This window comes from Rhinichthys klamathensis, unplaced genomic scaffold, assembly GCF_029890125.1.
Source record: "Rhinichthys klamathensis goyatoka isolate OS25496 unplaced genomic scaffold, OSU_Roscu_1.1 h1tg000055l_1, whole genome shotgun sequence".
NCBI classification, from domain to species: domain Eukaryota; kingdom Metazoa; phylum Chordata; class Actinopteri; order Cypriniformes; family Leuciscidae; genus Rhinichthys; species Rhinichthys klamathensis.
The window spans coordinates 6,755,597-6,779,303 of record NW_026606600.1 but is presented as its reverse complement, the minus strand read 5'-3'; the positions used below and the strand labels follow the sequence as shown (position 1 = coordinate 6,779,303).

Genomic DNA, 23,707 nt, shown 5'->3' with positions numbered 1-23,707 from the left:
TTCAAGCAAGATGAAATGATACAAAACATTAGGCCACATCCAAGATCTCAATTAAACTGAGAATCTGTCATTATTTAAGAGAGAGAGAGAGAGAGAGAGAGAGAGAGAGAGAGAGAGAGAGAGAGAGAGAGAGAGAGAGAGAGAGAGAGAGAGAGAGAGAGAGAGAGAGAGAGAGAGTATACAAAGTACATAAACCTACAGAGTATACAGCAAAAGAGCATGCAAATGATAGATGGTAAGAGAGAGAGGAAATATTAAGTAATGGTGACATTGGCAAAACATCACATAACCAATTTCTCAGATTTGTGTTTATTAAAACTGGTCTACTTATGTACAATAAAAGCTATGAGAGTGCCAAAGAATCAATAAATAAATTGTATTTTCATTCTCTGTCCCATGATTCAGTTAGTGCTTAACATTTTTATTATTAAACACTAATCACTTTAATTCCAAATACCCTGCCAATCCAACAAAAGCTTGAGAAGAGTTTATAAAAGGCCATGAGCTAAATCTCTAAGTAGTAGTAAGAGAGCTGCTAAAGAAAGAAAACTTCCTGCATTAAAATTCACTAGATAATTACTTCCGTAACATACCCTCCTTTCTATTGACGAGTGTTTAGGTTTAATAGTCTCTGTAAAGAAAATAGGTTTTATCTTCTTCTCATTTTCATTAATTCCTAATTGGGGTGGGGGTTGTCTGTTATTATTCCTTAGATTAAAATAAACATAGCCCATTGCATGTTCAAACTCATCTCACTACATGAGGGTGATAAGGACTGGGAATAAATAAACAATTTCTTCTTTGCTGTTGAAATTAAGTTGCTTAGAGCCTTAAGCTTAGCCATTTTTTCTCTTTTTTGATGACTTAAAAGCACATTTTACCCAGCAAATGAAGTTCATTTTTTTGACCTGCTTTATATGTATATCTTTAATTAGTGTCTTGTTTAGCTTAAGCTAACTGATTATCACATAGACGTGACCTAATTAACAGCCAGGCTGCTTAACAGTGGTGTACCACCCCAAGGAATGAGAAAGTTACCTTTAAAACTTCTGTAATCATTAGCTGCAGCTTCACTTAATCCCACTAAACATACATTTTATCTCAAAAGCTCAGAGTTCCTCAGATGGGGCGGGTTTGCTGTCCCTCTCCCGAGCACCAGGATGTTTTAATCACTCGTAACATGTCCGTACATCCACATAGGCTTTCTATTGTGAGAATAGAATACAGATTTTTATTTTCATTGTTAACTTTATATTTAATGGATAAATTAATTGATGCCGAAGGATAGCCAAAGTACGGAAACCTCATTAATTAATTTGTTTAAGAAGACAGTAAATAAAGATACTAACTCCTTTTAAGGGTGTTTGATGGATATTTGAACAGTAACATTCAATTGTCAGACTTATGCATTGAAGAGAATATAGGAATCATGCTTTTAGGGTTTAAGACCAATATCTGATGGAGCCTCCTTGGTAGACACAGCTAGTATGCTAGTGCCATGTATGGATCTGAACCACTTGATACTGCCATCTCACCAATTGGCATCCCAAGGTTTCTTCCTCAGTTGTTCCATCCCACTGTGAAATAGCTCTCTTAGGGTTGTAATTGTGCTACTTTGTAAAACTTCCATTAGATAATTGCTATTTAAATGTATTGATTTAACAGAACTGAATCCTGTGAACATCACACAATTTTGTTCCTGTAACGGCAGACTGAAAACCAAATTTAAGGTATTTATGGTATTAAAGTTTTATTCTTGATGCTGTGGGCTTTCTTAAACCATCTTAAAAATGTCTTACCTGAAGATGGAGAAGAAGGGTGGGGACTGTCATCCTGAACACTGCCTGTTTGGGAGTGTCCACCTCCAGCACCACTTTCCTCTGTCACATTGGAGGATCCTGGGGTGGTGGATCGGCTGATGGACTGAGATTCAGGGTCGCTAGCTGAGCCACGCCTTTCGTCCAGACCATGCTGGGAGCTCTCCTCTAGGGTTCGACGTTCCTTGTTGTGCACCCGGGAGTGGACCACCATCTGGTGGTAGGTTCTAAAGACTCTGCCACAGTCAGGACACTCAGTTGCTTTCTCTTTCAGGCCAGCCAGGCTGTACTCAAGCCCTTGGCCTAGGCCCAGACCCCCATGGTGAGGCAAGAACTCACGGTGGGTATCAAAGCTTACACCCTCATCTTTCAAGGACATCATGCCTCCACTTGTCTTCACTCCATGAAGGAGATCAGGATGTTGCTTCTGCTTGGAACCATCACTAGAGCCTAAGGTAGGATGCTCAAGCTTATCTTTCCCAAAGTGAACCATCCCAGCTGCACTGGCAAGTTCATCTTCTTGTCCGTGACCCCCATGATGCTGCTCTTTTGGCATGAAGGAGCGTTCCATAGCCATTCCACGTGCCATGATTTGCCAGGCTTGATAGCTGTTCAGGGGGTCCATCTCTGCCACCTTAGCTGCGGCTTGCAAGCGTTCCATACAGCTTGACTTTAGAGGGGGCACAAGGTTCAGGCAACCCAAAAGTGAGCGCTTTTCATTTTCCCCTAAGCCGTGGCCCATGCTGGCCATTGGGCTCAGGAGCTTTCCAAGCATTTCCTTCTCCTTCATAGCTATACCAGCCTTGGCCAGCATCTGGTGCTGCTGTTCAGCCAGGCCTTGTTTGTCAGGTGTGAGGAAGCCACTTTGCAGACAAGAAATGTATCGTGAATACAGGTTGGCGTGGGCTTCTTGAGCCAGGCTGCTCATGCTGTTCACAGAGGGCCTATCTTCATCAGCTCCTCCACCAACAGGGGGCTTGTTCTTTATGACAAGCTTGTTTAGATGTACCTTCATGTGATTCTTTAGGAACCAGGGCTCCTTGAAACGCCGTCCACAGATTTGGCAGCAATGTTCAAAGGAGTCCTTGTGTTTCCGCATGTGGCCTTTCAGAAACCAAGCTTGGCTGAAGACCTGGCTACAAACCTCACAGCGAAATTCATTGGCGGGCTTCTCTCCACTGCCAGGTCCTGTACCCTGTCCCTGGGCTGATTCAGCTGTAATATGGGTTTTCTCCACATGGCTGATGAGATCCTCCTCCTGGGAAGCAGCAAATTCACATAGGGTACACTTGTAGGGCTTGTGAAGAATGCGAATGTGGCGCTCTAGCTCCTCACGCTTCTTGAATTTACCCTTGCAAAAAGTGCACCGGAATCCTTGGGCTGGGTTGAGGGCTTGCTCATCTTGCAGGTTGGTACCTGTGGGCTTAGGTGAGGCAGATGGCTGGGTCAGTCCATCAGGCGAGCCCCCGATACTGGTTGGAGTGAGCAGGCCACAGGCAGAACCAGGCTGTTGCTGGTTGTGACTCTGGATACCCAATTGGGGTGGAAGAGGTTGAGAGGGCTGCAGCAAGCTGTTCCTCATTTGCTTATCACGTAAAATGGCCCTCTCTTCTAGTTCATGAAGAAGCCTGTTTTCCTCACGTACACGACCACGGCCCTTACCTAGATTTCCCAGTTTATGGGTGCGGAGGTGAATCTTCAGGTTACCCTTTTGAGCAGCTCGGTGGTCACAATAAGGGCATTTGAAGGGCTTCTCTCCAGTGTGTGTACGCATATGAAGAGACAGAATGCTGTTGAAGCGGAAGCGCTTGCCACATAGTGGACAGGGGTATTTACGGTTCTTGCGGGCATCATCTTCTATATCATTCATCTGGGACATGATTCCTAAGTTCTGCCCATTGAGAAATTGTTGCAAATCAACACGGCCATTGAGACCACTCAGGGCTCCCACATCCATGTCACGGTTAAGCTGGTTGGCCAGTAAGGCCATCTGACTGCTTATTGGCTGACTAGCTAAGGCAGCATGGGTTTTCTCATCCAGTGGGGTGGCTGCCTTTTCCTCTGGGATCTGTTGGCGACTCTGTAGTTCAGGAAAGGCATGACCCAGCTGAGCAGTCAGCTGATGCAGTTTCTGACTGATTGGGTAGCGGCCATTAAGTACTGCGTTGCTGAGATGGGTGTCAGCGTCCGAGACCACCGAGGATACACCAAGGCACAAACTAGAGTCCTCCATCCTAAAGGAGAAAAGACACAGAACAGGTATTGAGTCCACTATTCAGAGGTATGCAGTAAAAAGGCACCACTAATACACTTGTTGTATTATCTCTGTGCACAACCAACAGAAAACACAGCACAATATATAATTGAAAGTAAAATGATATGCGGAACATCATGTAAATAGTAACACATATTAACAATAGAAGTAAAGGTACAATGCTTTGGACAGAACAGGTTGAGCACACCTGAACTTAACTTTACCATTGTCTTAGAACTGTTCATGAAAAACATCCACTCTGCTCTCAATTTTCATGAAAAATAAAGACCTTTTCTCTCATACATTTTGAGATACTGTATAGTGTGGTGAAGATCATATTTCCGAGTTAAATAGCATCGCAGCGTCAAAGTCTGTCTTAGGCATCAGCGCAGACACAAAGGTGTTTTATTTTTTTGCTGAAGTGGGTGTAGGTTTGGAAACAAAACTCTAGTTATATTCGTTTGTGTGGATCTATATCTCAGATTATATACTGCATTGTCTGGCAAAGGAAATCACACCATACGGCAGTTAATTCAGTTCATTCTTGAGTACCCCTTTGTGTGTCAGCAGTCTGAGTATGGTGTGAGGAAATGGTTAACAACGATGACTGCACTTCAGTGACAAGTGTGAAGAAAAAAAAGAGTGAGTTCATCTCCCTCTGATTTATGAAGTACTACATGTACTCTCACACTTGGGGAGAGAAGCTGCAACTCCCAGAACTTTTTCTCAAACAGTAACACAATTTTGGAGGCAATAATTACCCAGTAAACACGGCAAGGCGCCGCATAATTAAGCTACTTGGTCCCATCCTATCAGAATCCCTCCAATTACACGCCTTAATGAAACGGAGCAATGGTATTGTCATGAAGCTGCCGCAATACTACAATTATGATATTAACAATAGCACTTAAAACCAAGGGGTTACTCCAGTAAACACAAGCCCTTATCTCACTGCTGCGACACTTGTCTTGGCGTAATTTTCCATTAAGAGGCACATTACGTTTGATGCAAATCATTCTGTGTTCACCTTCTTTTTTTCCCTCTCTCTGTTCTCTCACTCTCGTATGGCTTCCGATGAGAAGAAAACAACAGTTGGCGTTATTGAAAGGGTTCCCAAAGTATCAGAGGCTTCCCAGTTATTTAAAATGGCCACAGTGTGGCCCAATGAACCGTCAGACTAAAAACAATACATGAGCAGTGCCTGTTGTCATCTGGATGGCTAGTGCTTATTTAGCATGCTATTCACCATCTTAAGGAAGGATAATGATGTTGCTGCATTCCCCTGCAACTGACAGGGTCAAGCTTCAGAAACAATAAAGTGAGTTTTGCTTTGGTCAACAAAATATTGTATAATATCTCATTAAGCTGATTAGTATGCTGCCTGGTAACAGTGGCTATGCGCTTTAACACATGATTATGAATGTGAAGTAAATGCACTGTGGTCATTTAAACAAAGACAAGAGCAAGAGCAGGTATTCAGGGAACTACATCCAGAATTTCTCTGCATTATTTGGAAACACATGCTGGTTTGTCTTTCTCACACACTCAGTGCCTCAGGAAGGGTAAAGTGTTCTGGGCCGGGGAACCCACACCCTTTGGTCATTACTAAACCTTTTAAATGGTGCAGATTGACCCAGTTTACTTATTAGAGAGGGACTACCTAATGACTCAGCACCTTCAGTCTATGGGCTGCTGACACATTATATTTCACTTTTCCTCATGGCAGTATGACAGCTCCTGGGCAATTTTTTTTCTTCACATGACCCACTGCACAGGGAAACAAACAACTGATTTTTTTGTTGACAGGCAGCAGCAATGCCAACAACGATGAACCTATTGGTCTGGTACAAAAAAGAAAAGAAAAAAAGTGCACTTGCGGAGACAAATACACAACGACTATCAAACCAGAGACTACACACACAGTCTGCAGTCGAAGGCAGTGGGCTTGGAGCACATATTTGCTGATGCTCTCATAAGAACTCTAATAAGGGCCGCCTGTTCTTTAGCTATTTGCTCTTCCTACACCATGTCGGTTGCAGTCTTATCTCTCCAACATGAATAAAAACACTGAGGCCACTTCCAGTCGCTGCTAAACACACTGTGGGTTGCAGCTGAATGCCATTCCTCTTTTGTCCAGAGCTATAACTCCGAGGAATTTAAAAGAAAAAAATGCTGGAATCTGGATGTGAACAATACACTGTAGGTGTATTATGTATTTAAATACTGGGTGTGTTATAAACACACTCACGCGGGTAAGCACGTGCGCTGCAAATTATACATGGCTAAGCAGTTCTGTGAGGATTTTTGATATTCAGCAAAAAGTAATACAGGAGTAAATGCAAGACAAATATAAATCACGGACGGTTCGCTCTGCCAGGTCATCTAATTAAAGCAACGGTCTTCAGACAAAGGCCTAAAAATGCTGGGTGATGTTTAGGTTTAGTGCGATGCCTCATGACTTTGGAGTTTCTTTGGGTAGCGAGTTGTTCAAATTGCTTTTGTCGACATCACAGCAAATCCTGGCAGATATCAGACGAGGCCCTTTTTGAATGTGGCTAGCATGCCTTCTGCAATAGAAATCTATGATTTAAGCGAGGCATGATGAGCAGTTGCTCATTTGGAGAGATAACTGCTTGCCCTTTTCTTCAATTTGATTTCCTTCTTTATCTTTACCATATAACAAAGGCAGATAGACAAAGGAACAATGTGAAATGAACTGACGAATCCAGTTTGTTTTTGAACATAGCCTCGCCTGACGACTATATGCAAATTAAGTGCATTAATATGCCTTCCTTGCTCCCAAGTCATTTCATTTTTTTTTCTGATTAAAAAGGACATTTCATATGGTTAAAGAGGTGTCACACACACACACACACACACACACACACACACACACACACACACACACACACACAAACACTCACTTCTGCAGAGGCAGACAAAGTATTAAATTCATATGTGAACGTAGACGCCTGACACACATAGACCCGCAAACAATAACACACACAGTCTGCAATATTTTAGAGAGCATCTATAAATAAATAAAGAAATGAATACATTAATAAATAAATTTGATACTGGGAATACTTTAAGGGAGGCATCACTACGGAACAATTATCAGTAAAGTGCATATTTTCCACAGTATAATTAGCAGAAACTCCAAGCCAAAAGCCTTATCTCAAACGAAACAAAGTCATTAAAATCTAAATACATCTGCTCTTAAACATCGGCATGCTTAATACAAATCTGAAAATGCCTCCAAAACCAAATTTGCAGAGCAGCAAGCACATTTGGAGGGCATTTTGTCAAAAATTGCATACGCTGTTATTTTAATTCAGAAAAAAAGATTAAAAAAATGTTAAGCACAACTCAGTTCTTCATATTTCCATGTGATTTTTCATTTACAGCTATACCTAGGAGTACATTTAAAACACCCAATTTCATAAATCTACAGCACATTTAAGGTTTCAGCATTCTGTTTTTCAATATTTCTTCAGTGATGCTTGTCTCTGTTATCTGCATTTGTAGGATGCCCTGCAAAGTTTCACTGCCAATCTTTCCTCTGTTAGAAATGCTAATGCCTCACCTATTTGGATCAGTGCCATTGAGTCATGGCCCACAGCATGTAGGCCTGACAGCAAACACGGTGGTGGCTCCTTGTCCCAGACCCCCCGTCTCGCTCTCCCCCTCCTCTTCCTCTCTCTCTTTCTTAGGGCTGGGGCAGTTGGGTTAGCCAGGAGCTAGACGAAACGATGGAGTCTCAGTGGCCTGATACTACCTGTCACACGTAGCGTAACAGCAGCAGCGTGCTCTAATTAACGCGTGCACCGCCGCCGCGTCTCTTGAAAAGCCACTGAGACTTCCTTTAGAGCACTGTCACACAGGGCCCAGTGGCATGCAGCTTTACAGTCTGTGGTTAATACTGAGCCTTACAAGCAACATGGCAAAACAACCGGATTTATGTCTTATCTTTACCTCACTTTACATCACTTTCTGTTCACTCTTGCAAGCTCTGCAAACCACATCTTAATTAGAGGGTGCAAACGCCACCATCAGACTGCTGTCCTTCTCTTCTTATCTTTGCTTTGTCAAGCAGGGCCATTGTTGTTAACTCCAGGGAACATATTGTATGATTTCTGCCTTAACATTACGTCAAAACAACTGTATAAGCATATAGCAGGATCTACTAGTAGAAACGCAAACACATCAGTGCATTTTGTGGCAAGTGTGATGCACTGACGTTTAACAAAGGTATTTCTAAGATATTTGAACTGATTGTGGTTTCTGATAAAGTCTGCAGTAAGCTTTGCAAAGTGCATGAATATGTGTTGCATTATCTGGCATTTAGATTGCTTTCTGGAGGGCCAGGCTTTGATTTTGGGACGTCAAGGAGAACGCGGCTAAATTAAGGCCACTGTAGCGACAAAATATTACATTAAACTTGAGGTACCTGTGCGCGTTCACGTCCTTGAGCTGATCCTCTAGTGGCCTCTCACAAATCAACATGGAGGGCAGAATCAAGGTTCCGTTTAAAACACACATAAATACACACAAACTCACTAACACGCAAGTAAACTTCAGCCTTGAAGGGGCTCTGAACAAAGAGTTTTTAAGTGTACAGCTAACCTCAGAGAGGACATAAAACCCATCTAATCCTTAAATGTTCTAGATTACACAGCATGTTCAAGCCCTAAATCAAATAACACAGAGCAGATCTGGCTCTTTCGGGCTTTGCGTCTTTATATAACCTAATTTTGGTGTCCTTCTGCATCCATGTTTGGGTAAAGAATGTGTACATTTACAGAAAACTGTAGTTTCAAGGGAAAAATCCATCAACAAGTAAAACAAACCGAAGTCAAAGTATTTGCGAGTTGAAATAAAAATAAAAATATAGATCGCAAGGCCATTAGCTGCTCTGTTATTATGAAGCTTTATCGACCAAAATCCATTGACTAATTACTATGCAGTAGCTGATTAATTAATTATGAAAGAGGTCATCGTTATTGATAAATCAATCATTATTTACAGAAAGTGCAAAAGTCAGTTTTATTTCCTCTGAATCATTAGCGGCCCCCGTATAAAGCAAAAGGGAATGAACTGTTTGGTGTTTTGAAAATGGCTGCCATATGTTGCATATTTAATGGATGGAAACGGCACTCCGTGTTATGCAGTTATGGGAATATGGCCAGAAACGCACAATAACAAAATCATAAACCGATAGCGATAGTTAAAATCATTGCGCGCTTATCAGCGAGGTCCGATCTGTCCTCCGCTCTCTCCTTCTCTGCTCGTGTTTAGTCTGTTGCAGGTGGTCTTCAGAATAGTTCTAATTAATCCAATAAAACGTGGCTTGTTTTTCTTCCTCTCGATGCTCTTTGACTGAACTGGATTATTAGTGGCTGTAATGAGGCATTAAGCAAAGGTTCCCAGCACAAGACCGAAACTGAATCAAACAGAAGAAACGCACGCAGCCTGTGAAAGGCAAACTCGTTCTCATCCAGCAAACAGCTCGCTGCATGATGCAGGTTGTTTTCTTATTTGTGGTAAGACAGTAAGTGACCTAATTATACCTAGTTCATGGGTTGCGACACCACCACAGACGAATTGTTACAGTTACAAATACACCTTCCTCTCTACACAGTTCTACCTTCTGTTAGCTCAACCCGCAAAACTCTCTCAGTCTCTGTCGGTGTGTCTCGCACAATATGTCATTGAGAGCATCTTAAGAGAACATTTCAACAGGTAGTTCAGCTTTCAGCTCATCTCTACAGATCAGTATGAGCCCACGAAAGGATGAGCAGAGAGAAAAATGCTGCTCCTTTTATCCTGTGTGTCTGACAGGCTTGTTGGGATGCCAGGGGAGGGAAGATCAGTGGGAGACCAAAGAATTCCCACAGTTCATTGTCCTGGCCTGCTGCATCCTCATCATCATCATCATCCAGAGCCGGCCTGAAGCTCAAAGCCTCCCTTTATGTTAAACATTTGCAGTATTATCCCGAAGACCAGCAGATGTGCTCTGTGTGTGCGTGTATGCGTGTGTTAGAGAGGTACAATGGTAGTCACAGCGTGTCAAGCCTCCTGCCTGTAGATCTCAGACTGTGAGAAGGGAAAAAAGATGGATAACTGAGCATTTGTTAAATTGTAGAGGTGGGATTGAGGGGGTCTCTGCATAAAGTTTGAGATAGTTACAAAGAAAAGCGCTACACTGTTCACCTCACTCACAAAGAAAGAAAGGAACCAAGTCAAGTGACTAGCACTGAAGGCTAAAGTAGCATAAAACATACTGCACTAAAGGTCAACGCGTGACAATTCATCTCTTTCCCTTGTGGTTTATATGGAGAAATATCAATTGTGCATGAGGTGGCAGTCACTAAAAAGTGAAAAAAATGAAACAAAATAATTTAAGCCTTTGGCAATCCCATTAGAAACACAGGGATGTGTCTTAGTGGTAAAGCTGAGCGAGTCGTGGTCGAACCAGGCATCACGCATGACTACACATCAGCACAGAAAAGCCGAAAAACAATGAACAAAGTGTGGCGATGGGCAAAAGGGCCATCATCCAAGCCTTACATCATCTTTACTCCAGCTCAGGACAGCAGGACAATTCTGCCAGATACTACCAGAAATCATTAAATAAATAAAAAATCAGATCAGACCTCTATTGTCGGGAAAGAGCGCTACATCCATCCACCAAAACTGCCACTGTTGTATCAAGCTCTGAACTTTTAAAGAGATAGTTCACCCAAAAATTAAGATTCTCACCCTTATGTCACCCTCATGTACGACTTTCTGTGAAACACAAAAGATGTTTTGTCCATAAAAAAGTCAAAGGGGTCCAAAACTACACTAAAGCATATTGCCTTTAATTGTTTGGACATTTTTCAATCCTTCCTTTAAGGACACTAAAGATGACCTGACTAAATATGATATGAAGCTGTATCACAATCAATTATTTGACTGTCTGAAGGTGACAGTATGTTTTCTCTCGACTCTCACTCTACCTCTCAGCTGCGGCGAAAAAAGATTACCTTTGTAGAAAACTTAAATGTCAATGTAACCCCCAAATAAGTGAATATCAGAAATAATTGCTGTTTTCTTCTCGCACATGCTGGTTTTGTGCGTATGAGTTTTGCATAATGACTCCAACAAGGGGTGTTGTTTTGACAGGTGCTGAAATCGAGTAGAGAGGAGAGGGAGACAAGGTTCAATTTAGTTTGTGAATCTTTTAATTGTTGCATGGCTAATTAAAATAAAAGAGGAAAAAACAGAGAAAAGAGAAAAAGAGAGAGAGATGTGACTCAATGTTCCTGAGTGTTTAATGTTGCATGTGTGCATACATCGGCCCCAAATCGTGCCTCCAAGCCGCTTAATATAAGACAGACAGTACAGGAGAGAAAAATCTGCCGCTACTTCAACATACTTACCAGCTCTTCAGAACCGCAGCCTGTAGTTTGGAGTTTTCACAAAACAAATGTATGGCTAATTAGAGATACTCATTAAGGGAGGCAAGTCAAGTAATTATTTTACATCATGCCACTGTTAATTGAATGATTCTTCAATGTCTTTTGAAAATATCTCCTTTTTTCGTCTTTCCGTTTTCCCCCTACACACACAGAAAGAAAGACGATAAGACTATAAACAGGTACCGTAGCCATATGCTCTTGAATGAAAAATCACTTCTGTCGTGGTAAATGGGCTTTTTAAATATTGAACCGCTGCATGTCTTTTTAATATGGCTGATGTTAAATCTTCTTTATTCTGTCACTTTGATAAACTCCCCGAGCTAAACTGAGAGAAAGTTTCACTTTTGTGAGAAGGCCCACGTGGAAGCATACAGTTATACAAGCATTCTCTGTCCATAAAGCATGTTTTTAAAAAGCAGCCTTCTCACATCCTGTTTAAGAAAGCCACTAATCTTATCAAAGCCATCAGGAAGTCAGAGTTGACTGGAAATGCTCATGAGTCTTTGTATATGTCACAAGTATATTTTCTTATTTTACTTTGTTTTATTTATTTATTTTTATTATTATTTTTGTCTGCTGCTCTATTGTATGACTGTGAATGGTAAGACGAGATAGGCCTACTATAGCTGTGTTTCTTCCCTTCATGGTCGCTCATCACTGCTAAGCAGAAGAGGAAGACTGTGGAGAGTGAGTGTATGTTAAAAGCCTCTCTTTATTAAGAGAAAAGTGTGTTTTATTGTGGGCTAATTGTGAGGAGAGGAAGTGTGTGTGGAATGGCTGGACTCTGGAGAGAGGGTGGAGGACCTCAGGGAGATCAGGGCACATGTTTATTTATCAGGCTTTATCGGAAATGGTGAGGCCACAGATCCCAGCAGGATCAGAGAGAGAGAGAGAGAGAGACACTGCTCGACCACAAGCCAGGCAGAAAGCGTTTACCTCCATGCCAGCGTTACGCTGTCACACAACTATGATTAAACGGCCAAAGCAGAGCTGGTCAAACCTCAAAGGCTTTTGTTTATATATAAAAATGGTTTATGATTCATGCAACAAAAGAGCTACATTCACAGTTTCTTTTTATGCAAAAAAGCAACAAAAATAAGCAGGTATTGCTCAGCCTGTATAGCTTAACTAAAATGTTTTCCATATAAATTAACATTTTCTACTTGATGTTTCAAGGACCCATTTAGGATAACACGGTGAGCAGAACTTAAAGATCAAGTGTGCATTTTTTTTTACAATGCTATGAATAAATGAATGAATAAATAATAAAAATACGCAGAGCCAGCTATAAGTAGACCATTAGTAGGTTGATTCTCCCTAAAAGTGTAAACACTGTGGCACTATCAAAACATTGCTGTTGAGGTTTTTTTTTTAACCTTCATGACCAGCATGATATAGCAACATTGACTAAACCAATAGGATCATTTTGGGTGTGACTATTTGTGTTTCTGACCAATTGCAGATGGAGAAGTGTTCGGGAAACCTGTTTGTAAACAATAATCATTTCACCTTTATATAGCTGTTCTTTTCTAAAGTAATGGTTCTCAAACATATAAGCAAGTGAGCTATAACATAACAATGACAAGAACTTGCGACCCCCACTACCACAGCACACTCAGACACTGCATATCTTAGAGTTTTATAATATTATTATTATTATTATTATATAAGGGACCATGGGACCAGGAAAAGACCATGAGTCGGGACTCAAACTCGGGTTGCCTAAAGCACTATTGCGCTATATGTCTGAGCGCTGTCCGCACTGCGATTGCTCCGACGTTTCAAAATATAATTTATTTGTATAATATTTTTTTTTTGTGATGAGGCAGTTTGAGAATCTAGAGCATTTATAAAAAAGCATCACGTTTCCTACATTTAAACAATCCACTATAGTAGCACTAATCAAAGCTTGAGAAGAAGGTAACAAATACTGTAAACCCTAATTCTCAAAACAATTAATTGGTTTGAACTTAAATTAAACAAATGAGTTTAATCAAATGAACTATTATGAGTATTTAGAACATTATTTTTCTTTTGAGTTCACAAAACTGACACATTTTAAGTAATCTGAATTGTTTCATTGTTTTGAGTTGTATGAGCTTTCTTTTTTAATTTAGACAAACCTAAATTTAACTGAAACTGGGCTGGGATTTCTATTTCCCAGCATGCTCTTGCTGGGATGCATGCTTTTTTTAAGTGTTATATAATGATTTTTGTGCAAGATTAATGTTAAATGGGAGGTTTAGTAGTGTGTAATGTTTTGCTATGCTAATTTAGATTAATTTTCTCATATGTGTATTTTTTTTTTTTTGAGGGTTACCGAGACGAGTGGCGAATGAGATAAGACAGGTAAATGTTCTACATTGCTGTACTCTTTCAGCAATTGATATGCTATACTAAGGATATTAAAGCTTTGTGTTACCAAGTAGAAATTTACTGAATTAGCTAGTTAAAGCTAGCCGAGTTTCCACTACTAAAAATATTTAAATTCAGATTACTTGGTAATTTTAAGTTAAATGTATGAATTAGCTTACTCAAATATTTTGAATTAACATCAATTAAAATGTATGAGTATATATGAAATACAAATCTGCCAGTTCTGCTTACTTAAACTTTGAATTTCTTAAGCTAAACATTTTGACGTAACTGATTATCTAATTTGTTGGGGGGAGTTTTGCCAACTTATTCGGTTTTACAGTGTGGTCCAAGTGCACAGGGTCAAAATGACATCAGGGTCAAAGCCAAGCCCATTTGACCTGGAAATCATAGCCTTCCACTGTTAGGCCCTCCACCTGTGGTATTTGAGCATCGGAGTTTAACTGATGGGGAACAAACAGAGGCACAGTTTCAGAGAGGTCTGGGCTGGCCAGCACACCAGATTCCACACGTCTCCTCACTCAGTCCCTTATACTTCTTCCTCTGGCCTGCTCGACACATTCTTATCCTCCTACCTGCCCTCTGTGACCTTGAACATGATAACACATTCATCCTCTTTCAGGGGGGGCTGCCACGGTGACCCACAGTAAGCAAACGGAGAGAAAGGGAAGATAAGTTCATGAAGCCAAGGATGTTTTAGTGAAAAACGACCTCCCGGTATCTCCCGGTCCTGTGAGATGTGAGGTGGGCACGTGGCTCTTTCGTTCTAACGCGTGGGGAGGGATTACACATATTCCTCCCTTCATCTGTTATGGTTTGGTTCGAGCTGCCATGTTAACATGTTGTATGTGTTACCATTGCTCGCCAGCACGCCTCGTGCGCTGATCTCCGTATGAACATTGCCGGGGAGGTCGTGACCTCTATGCACAATTTGGCTGTCAGAAGCTAGACAGCAGCTGGGTGAGGAGATGGGAGGATTTTATAGTGTGTTTAAAAGGCTTGTTTACATTTAAATGGACATAAATGTACTGACAGAATGAGAAACAAAAAATATTAATGAAATTCATCCTTCAATAATAAAAAGAGGCTGTGGGGAAACCCAGCCATATTTTGTAAACTTTTTCTTTAATGGGAGTTTATAAATGAAGTGTATAGGAGCTTAAAATTTTATAAGGATTTTTAACAACAAAAAATAAAAGTTTATTTTTAGGCTGTGTTGATTATAATATGTAAAAAAAAAAAAAAAAAAAAAAAACTGCACAGTGTGGGTCCTGTTTTTATTTTTTCAATCTATATTTTCATTAAAGTATCGAGTTTTCCTGCATAATTTACAGCAATGGCTGAGAAATTTTGTTTTTCATTTGTAAGCAAAATCGACATTGCAGCTGAACTATAATGAATCAAATTGAATCAAATCAATTCAAATTGAGCGCTTTTGAACCAGAACTTAACTAAACTGAAAAAAAAACCTATTGATAAATAGCCCTAGTAACCATGTGACACCTGTTACACTGGGTTGCCTAAAACAGACAGACCAATGGGTCACTTGATTGGATATGATGCAAGCCAATCACTGAGCTCTTCCTGTCTTAAACACTTCATATATCTCCAACAAGATGCCTGTCATATCTGCCTTCTGCTTAACACACACACACACAAACAGAAACAGACACACATAAATGTGGACCCTTAACCCCTGCGGGACCTGACAGCAGCACCCTGCAAACATCATCCCCATCGGTAGAAAGGTTTAATCTTTCACTCTCCGCCATTTCAGAAGACCCTGACTCTTGTTTGTGCAGCCCCCTCCCCTCGATCTTTCCTTCCCTCTCTCCCTCCCTCCCTTCCTCTCTCCATATTTTCTCTCCTGCATCTGATTAAGTTAACAATGTGGCGTTATTTGCATGCTGATTTGGCGAGGTCCCTCTCCTCCCCGCTCACTCTCACAAACACAGGGGCTGGATCGTGGTAATGTGATAGCACAGCAGCCAGCCGATGCAATCTCTACCCCTCCTCCAAACCCAGGTGTGTGCTATCCACTTCCCTCTTAATTCCCTCCATGCTCATATTTTAGTCCCTCTTTATTTTTTCTGTCGTTCTGTGCCTTGTAAGGGTTGTATTATAATCAAATCTGGAGCGAAAAAAATGTTGGAGGAGGGGGTATATCCTGTCTTTTTTTTTTATTAATTATAGACCGCGGCTGATGTGAATGTATTCCGAAAGCATCTTCAAAATAGGTCGGCATACAGTTTTCTATTCTTATCACATTTAAATGTCAACATGGTGCAAAGCTCTACAAATTAGTTCAGGCAGACTTCAACCCCCATTTAACATTTAAAGCTCCGCTCAGTAAGCCCCCAATGTGTGATTCAAATCAGTTTACACACACATAAAAAGGAAGCGGTGCGTCTTTCAAACTTCTCATTTCAATACTGATATTATTGCCAACCTTTTGCCAGAGAATAAGCTGGCAGAGAGGGGGAAAAAAGAGCCACGAGATGAAGCAACAGAAACAATGCATTAGCTTTCATGAATTATATATCCGCTTTCATCCTGAACAGAATCGAGGATTTTCTGAGCCTATGCATATATCCTAGACAGGAATGAATAAATCACGATGGTGGGGTCATTCCTTTTTACATGCATTGAGAGCCATATCGGGATAATAATGTCCACATAAAACACTTACTGTGGCTCATTTGGAATGCAAGCGATGCAAAAATTTCTCCCTGATTCTCGTATGTCAATTGAAAAGTCCCGAGGAGAGCTGCTGTATCAGGACATGTATTTGTTACAGAAGATGGCAGAGGCGAATATTGAAGGACTGGGCTATTTCTGATGACACCAGAATTCTGACTTTGGGCGAATGGGGATGATTTCTGAGCTTCGACACAGTGAAACAAGTGAGTTTACTTTACAACCACAGGTCTATATCTACCACATAAAATGATGGTTGTATTATTAATAGTCAAAGAGGGTATTAAAACACCTAGTTGTAACTCAAGCCAATTGACTCAACAGCACCGCATGGCTACTCCTTAACAGTTGACGTCTGTTCTTAGGAAACTTTCCAATGCTAGAACAATGATTCAGACCCAATGCCATGGATCAGAGCAGGCTGCTCTGTCGCTCAGTTGACTCAGCATTATAGGGCAGAGAGGCTAAGGGCCCAGGGGATGAGTTTCACACCTCTAGCTGTTTTATGCCAACGAGCTCCATGCATGACCCTACAAGTCTGCTCCAGACAGCCCTGGAGGAGCACTCGCTAGGCGTGTGAGGATAGGACGTGCTCCTCACGCCTCATTACCCAAACGTCCTATCTAAGTCCCCTAGTCACCATCGGCAGAGCGGAAAAGGCTACGGACGTGCCTCCATGGCCTCATATACCCACTCCTTCGTTTTAGCCTAGCAAGCTTCCTCTACACCGAAGGGATCCTTTGCTATCCAAAGTCCTTTGGCCAGGATTGGTATTCATGTTGGTTGTCTCAAAGCTGCCATTACCCAGCTGTCTTTGAAAAACCATCTTCGAAAACGTCGTGCCTGCCATAACCGAAAAGCCTTGGCTTCAGATTGGAGGGACGCCAAAATATTGAACCAATGAAGCTACAAAAAACATTTACCTGATCTGAATCCCCATTTATTCTTTTGTCCGACATGCCAGTGCAACGCCCTCAACTCATCTCATAAAATGAAGGTAGGCTCTCAGACCAATCATCAGTCGCCCTCTTTGGCTGTGGCTGGAATAGGGCCTTTTAAATGCGCTATAAAGGCTATTCGCTCTAAATGTGCTCTGGGTGTGCCTAATATGTCCGCAGCCAAATGTCAAAAGAGTTATATATCCCTTTATGCACAGAAGGGCCCTGAGGGCTTTACTTGACTATGGTGTAAAGAGAGTTGAGGAGGGGAGAAGGAACATGATGAAAATGAATACTGTTCATTATCAGACAAACAGAGCCCAATGGCGCTCCTAAAATTGGCAGGGAGCGAAGATTTCCCAATGTTAAAGCACATTTGTCCACCGAGCAATTATCAGACTGAACTTTCCATGGCATTGTTTCAAAATTATGAAGAATTATGCATTTTCACGTTTAATGTTTGTGAGTGGCAGAGGGCTGCCAACTGAAGCCCGTGCGAGTGTGTGCGTATAGCCGATCTAATATAAGCCTACACTCTATGTAATTGAGTTAATGCAGGTATAAATGCAGGTCTGCTTCACTAGGTTACAAAATCGAGTCCCAGCAGATTAGCTTTTAACTTTCAAAACGTATTACTCTATACTTGTAGTTTATCTCTCTTTCTATCCCCGCACATTTCAATACGCCCATCTCCGTTACGTCTGTGATATTCCCACTCTCTGCGCTGCGCTCTACGACCGCCTGGCAACTTCAAATATTTATCAAATGGAGGAGGGGAAGAGAGGGCCCTCTCCATCCCGCTACAGTCATTTACCAATTATTTTGAGTACCTGCTGACAGGTACGTGTCACAGTCAGCTACCCTTCCCCAGTCCTTCTCCTCATATGATTTACCTTTCCCCCTGCTGAGGAGGAAGCCGCCAAGCTACAGGCAGGAAGACAGAGGAAGTGTGGCAGAAGAGGGCTGCTGTGGCATACAGCTGAAGTTCTCAGGCTTTGATTCAGGAAACGGTTGATTTGGAGGAGGAAAAAAAGCCTCTCTTTGTCAATGCATTAGAGGCAGAGAATGACAGAGAAAACGTAGAGGCGAACTGACAATTGGGTCGGAATAGAAAACAAGCTCATTAAACCAAGGAGAGCGATATACCAACAAAACACCTATCAAGGTCTGTCACTGTATATTCTAGCGTTTGAAAAAAGAAACAATATACGCACCTAAAGCATCACACACACTTCTGACAGTGTGTATTTCAGTCTACATTAGTGTCGAGTTGAAAGCTGAGCAATGAGGACTTAAATATCTTTTTGTTGTAGGCCTAAAAAAGCAGTGTTCTCTTTAAACAAGCTCTAAATCAATTATGTTTCAGTGTATTTATATGTATGTGAAGGACTGTGGAAACAGGACGAATATGCTTGTGTGTGTGTGTGTGTGTGTGTCTGTATATATGTGAGAGCATCGTGTGTTTGAGCCACAAACACTGAAGGCACAAAGTACTGCTCTCATCTGAGCAAGGAATAAATGAACAACTCTCCAACGCGCGTGTGTGCATGCACCTCCTCGAGGGGGCACTTCACAGCACTATCAACGTTCTATGTGCTCCAAATTGTCTGTTTTCTATCTTTTGAGAAGCAGCAATACTCTATGAAAAACAGCAAAGATTAAAATTAAATAAAAAAAGGAGAGAGAGAGAGAGAGAGAGAGAGAGAGAGAGAGAGAGAGAGAGAGAGAGAGAGAGAGAGAGAGAGAGAGAGAGAGAGAGAGAGAGAGAGAGAGAGAGATAGTAGGGTAAATGAAGATAAGAGACTGGCTAAGTAGGTATTCTCCCTCTCTTTCCTTTTGAGTTTCCATGATGGCTGGATTACAAAGGTGATCTGACATACAGGTCTGAGATTATCAGGGGAGAGATGGTGTACAGCAGTGCTTCTCAGCTGGAGGGGCATGACCAAAACCGGTGGGGTGGCAGATATGTTTTGATAGGGACACAGACAGCCAGGGTGGGGGTGGGGATGATGCTAAATATAAATAATAAAGTGCAACTAATCATATAATTGCGCATATTTACCTCAAATAACTTTTAATAAATATAGGCTTACCGACCTTTGAAAGGGAGGAGAAGGTGCTTCCCATATTTTTTTTTGTTATTTCCAAAGGTCACGCATCCAATCAAACTCTATCAACCACTCTCAACCAATACAGTATTTTGGTGGAAATGCATCTGTCATTGGGTAGAAGCTAACAAATAAGGCTCATGTCAACATGTCAGCATGGCATGCCCTCATCCTCAAAAACTATGAACAAAACAACACTAAGGGATTTAAAAAAGGATAAAATACGTTTTGTGCAGATATTTATTTGGCTGCTTAGAGCATTGACTAATTGAAATTCAATTCTGTATGATAAACAGTTTTAGTAATGTGTTAGGCCACCACTTGATATCTAAAGTACTCAACATCCACTTAATGTTCAAAAGGTCTAAAGCAAAATCAGTCAAGAACCACTGCCATGAAAGACCCTGGGGAATGACTTGATGGAAAACCCATAGGAAGGTTTTATAATACAACTAGGCTTTCTCTTGTATCATATTATTTTATATTAGGAAAACATAAAGTGAGAAGACAATAACTATAGACATTTTACAACTGTAAAATAAGGTGGGAGCATTTTCTCTTTTCTTTTCTTTTCTTTTCTTTTTTTTTTTTTTTTTTTTGAAGTCAATGAAGTTTGGAGGACTTCCATTGTATGAACAAATATATAAATCCTTTTTATATATATATATATATATATATATATATATATATATATATATATATATATATATATATATATATCTTATTTCATGTTCCACAGAATATAAAGTAAGTAATACAGGTTTGGAACAACATGAGGGTGTAGAAATGTTGACAGAATTTGACTTTTTGGGTGATGTGATTATCTGTAATTCTCGGTCCCGTACATTTATACAGTACTTATTCTCTGACCCTAAAAGAGAGCGGGAGATGCTGGTGCTCTGTGAAGCTCACTAGGATATCTCTATTATCTCTCTAGTGTGTGACTAGCAGATAGGAGGGAGATGTGTCTTCATGCTGTGATGTTTTGAGTTTTTCTGCTCTGCCAGAACCACTACTAGGTTCTAATCCCACATCCTACCAGTGACCCGGACCCGCTGCATTACAATGCTATCGAGCCAAGCGCGATACGCCTCTAATTGAAAAAGGCCCTGCACCATGTCTAAGACTCTCCTTGCAACTCCAGCGCATGTTGTGTCTGCATGCGGAATCGGATCTGTAAGAGGCTTACGAGCTCGTGTGCATGTCTGTGTGAGTGTGTTATGCTTGTGGGTGCATATGAGCATATGTGCGATATGTTTAAAACAGAGTAGATTGATATTTGAAACAGCCAGGCAAAGGAACGAATTAACCACCTTTACTTGGTTTTAATTACAACAGCGTCCACCTCAATAGCAGAGAACTAAAAATACACGCAGGGTTTCCCTGTGGGACTGAAGTTAGCATGCCTTACGGCTGCTCATACCTCAAACACACACACACACACACAACCTAAACCTTAACACCAATAAAACAGGCCATACATCCTTACTGTGTATTTTGGGATCTCAGTCTAATTCAATAAGTTAATGCTAAAAAAAAAAAAAAGATACATTCAAAAAAGAAAGAAATAGAAGAAAAGAAGGAGAAAAAAAAATCAAATTTGAAAAGAGAGAGCAAAAGACACAGGGGAATATTAGATGAATCCAGGTCTTAGGGGTGTTCCAGCGAGTAAAATAAGGTTGAACCTCAATAGGATCAACATTCAGGGCAAAACTGCAATAAAAGTAGAAATGTGACAGGGAAAATGATCTGTAATTAGGACAAACAGCACTAAAAGCAAGTTCAAAGATAATTGTTTTTGGAGGGGCGTGTGACTGACTGCCAGGATTCCCAGGGTGGCCAGTTTGCTTGCGTGAAGATTGAAAGAGAGAGAGAGAGAGAGAGAGAGAGAGAGAGAGAGAGAGAGAGAGAGAGAGAGAGAGAGAGAGAGAGAGAGAGAGAGAGAGAGAGAGAGAGAGAGAGAGAGAGAGAGAGAGAGAGAGAGAGAGAGAGAGAAATACTATGATAAAAGAAATTAAAGATGAAGGAGTCTGCAAAAAAAGGTTAAGAGGGAAGAAAAAGCACTCAACAGCAGGACAGAAAGAGCAAGAGAACTGAGCGAGAGGGTGAGGAGGAAGTCACTGAAGGTAAGATCAGTCCATTCGGGAAAAAAAGGAAACAATTTTTAAAAAAGTGTGAGAGAAAGTTAACAAAGACACCCTACTGAACAAGCACTAATCCATCATAAGACCAGGCATAAAAAACAACAAGTGTCCCAACACCCTTATCCGCACACACACATCTCCACACAAAGACTGCTATTGTTGTTGGTTTTCACAACACTATGGCCTTTGATGGATTCTGCAAGCTAAAGAATAGCGACACAATAGATGGCAGGGGTCAGGGTATAAAACGCATTATGAATTACATTTTTTTGATGTTTGTAAAACTGCCCAGGCCCCACATTTGTATTAATCACCTGAGGAGGGTGTTGCGTTCCCAAGGAGATTTGACGGTCAGGGGAGGAGGGACCTCAAGGCCGTCCTTCATAACTTTACATGCACTTTCTCTGTCTGTCTGTCTGTCTGTCTGTGTATCAGGAAGCTGGAAAGCAGCAGGAAATCTTGACAATGTGAAATGCTATAAATTATACAGTTTTATTTTATTTGCAAAACTGCCCGGGCGGCCTTCTTTTTTTTCATCCATTTCCTCTCCGTAAGATGAAGTCACACTTGGCGTGTGTGAAACATAAGCATAATTGTGCTTGAACTGACTCAGGCGAGACCTAAAAATACACACAATGGCAGTGAGATGAGCAGAGACAGATAGAGAGAAAGAGGGGCGCTTGTCCTTTAGCAGTGCGTGCATTCTCCCTATTTTCCCACACATGCCAATAACACAGGAATAAACGGATGCGAGAATTAAACCTCATTGTCCGCAGATATGTCCTGCCATATTTAGTCCATGTTTTTTTTTTTTTTTTAGGATGCGCTGGGGTCGCTTTACGTCGACAAAATATTGTGTCGACGATGCCGTATCCGTCTCTATCTGTGCATGTTTGAAAAGAAAAAAGGGCAGAAAAACAATTCATCCGTGCAATTTTTGCAATTAAAAAAGACACAAAAATAATTATTCCGCAGCACACTCGAGCGACACATCCTGAATCCACGAAGCACGGATCACGTGTTTAATAAAAAGGTTAATCAGTTGTTAATCAGAGGATTAATAACTTGTTATTTTCTTTACAAAACCATTAATATTATGCCATAAATATTTAATGCTGATGGGTGTGTTTTTTCTTCTGTTTTTTTGTTTTATTTTTCATTGGGCTGGGAAGAGAAGACTGCAAGAATTAGGAATCCACACGCTAATGTGCATTAATCATGCTTTGTTAAAGACAAATAAATTCCTTCATGTTTATTAATACAACCTCGGAGACAACAATACACATTACATTATTTAGAAAGTTATTAATACAGTATTTATCAACAGTGCCACTACAGGACAGATAAGGCTATAAGCTGGCTAATGTATGTACGCAACAGTCACAGACCCTCCGGACAAGGATTATTACGATTTAAACAGTGGTATTATCACTTTAGGATGGGCTTGAGGTGGCTGAACCTGAAGTCTTGCTCGTGAAGGTAAAACAGGATCCCAAAAGTTTTGACTTGAGGAAAGATTTTTGGTTCATTTCTGGGAGAAAAAACAACAACAACAACAACAAAACGTCCCTGCCAATCTGCTAATCAAAGCAAAACAAATATTGCATTTCTCTCGCTCCATTTGTTTGAACGAATATATCACATTCCCAAAATACTCATTCTCGGTTCAAATGTAATTAAATTGTGCCTTTAGTGAAAACATGCAGTGGTTCTCCAATTAGTTATGTTTCTGTCATTCAAAAAAAAAAAAAAAGTGGAAGAAAAACTGGACTTGGGCACGCCCAAGGCACTGTCGCTTCCCGGAATGAAGCGACGCCTGTGTGTTCGGTAGGTTGAACATCAGCGCAATAGTTTAGTTTTTGGTCTTAAGACTATTGATGGAGAGAGCAGAGTACACAAACAGTGTGGGT

The 23,707-nt window shown here is 40.9% G+C and overlaps 1 protein-coding gene across 8 annotated transcripts in view; it reads right to left on the bottom strand.

Moving 5' to 3' along the window:
• znf536 (zinc finger protein 536) overlaps positions 1–23,707 on the bottom strand; it is a 193,308-nt gene that overhangs the window by 94,014 nt on the left and 75,587 nt on the right. For 7 of the 8 annotated variants that reach the window (XM_056248487.1, XM_056248491.1, XM_056248493.1 and 4 more), the window contains one exon: positions 1,800–4,051. In XM_056248487.1, coding sequence (XP_056104462.1) covers positions 1,800–4,050 — 2,251 coding nt within the window. In that variant the 5' untranslated portion in view covers position 4,051. Of the gene's footprint in view, positions 1–1,799; positions 4,052–7,657; positions 7,897–23,707 lie in introns of those variants that run through there. The other variant, XM_056248492.1, reaches the window with a different exon arrangement.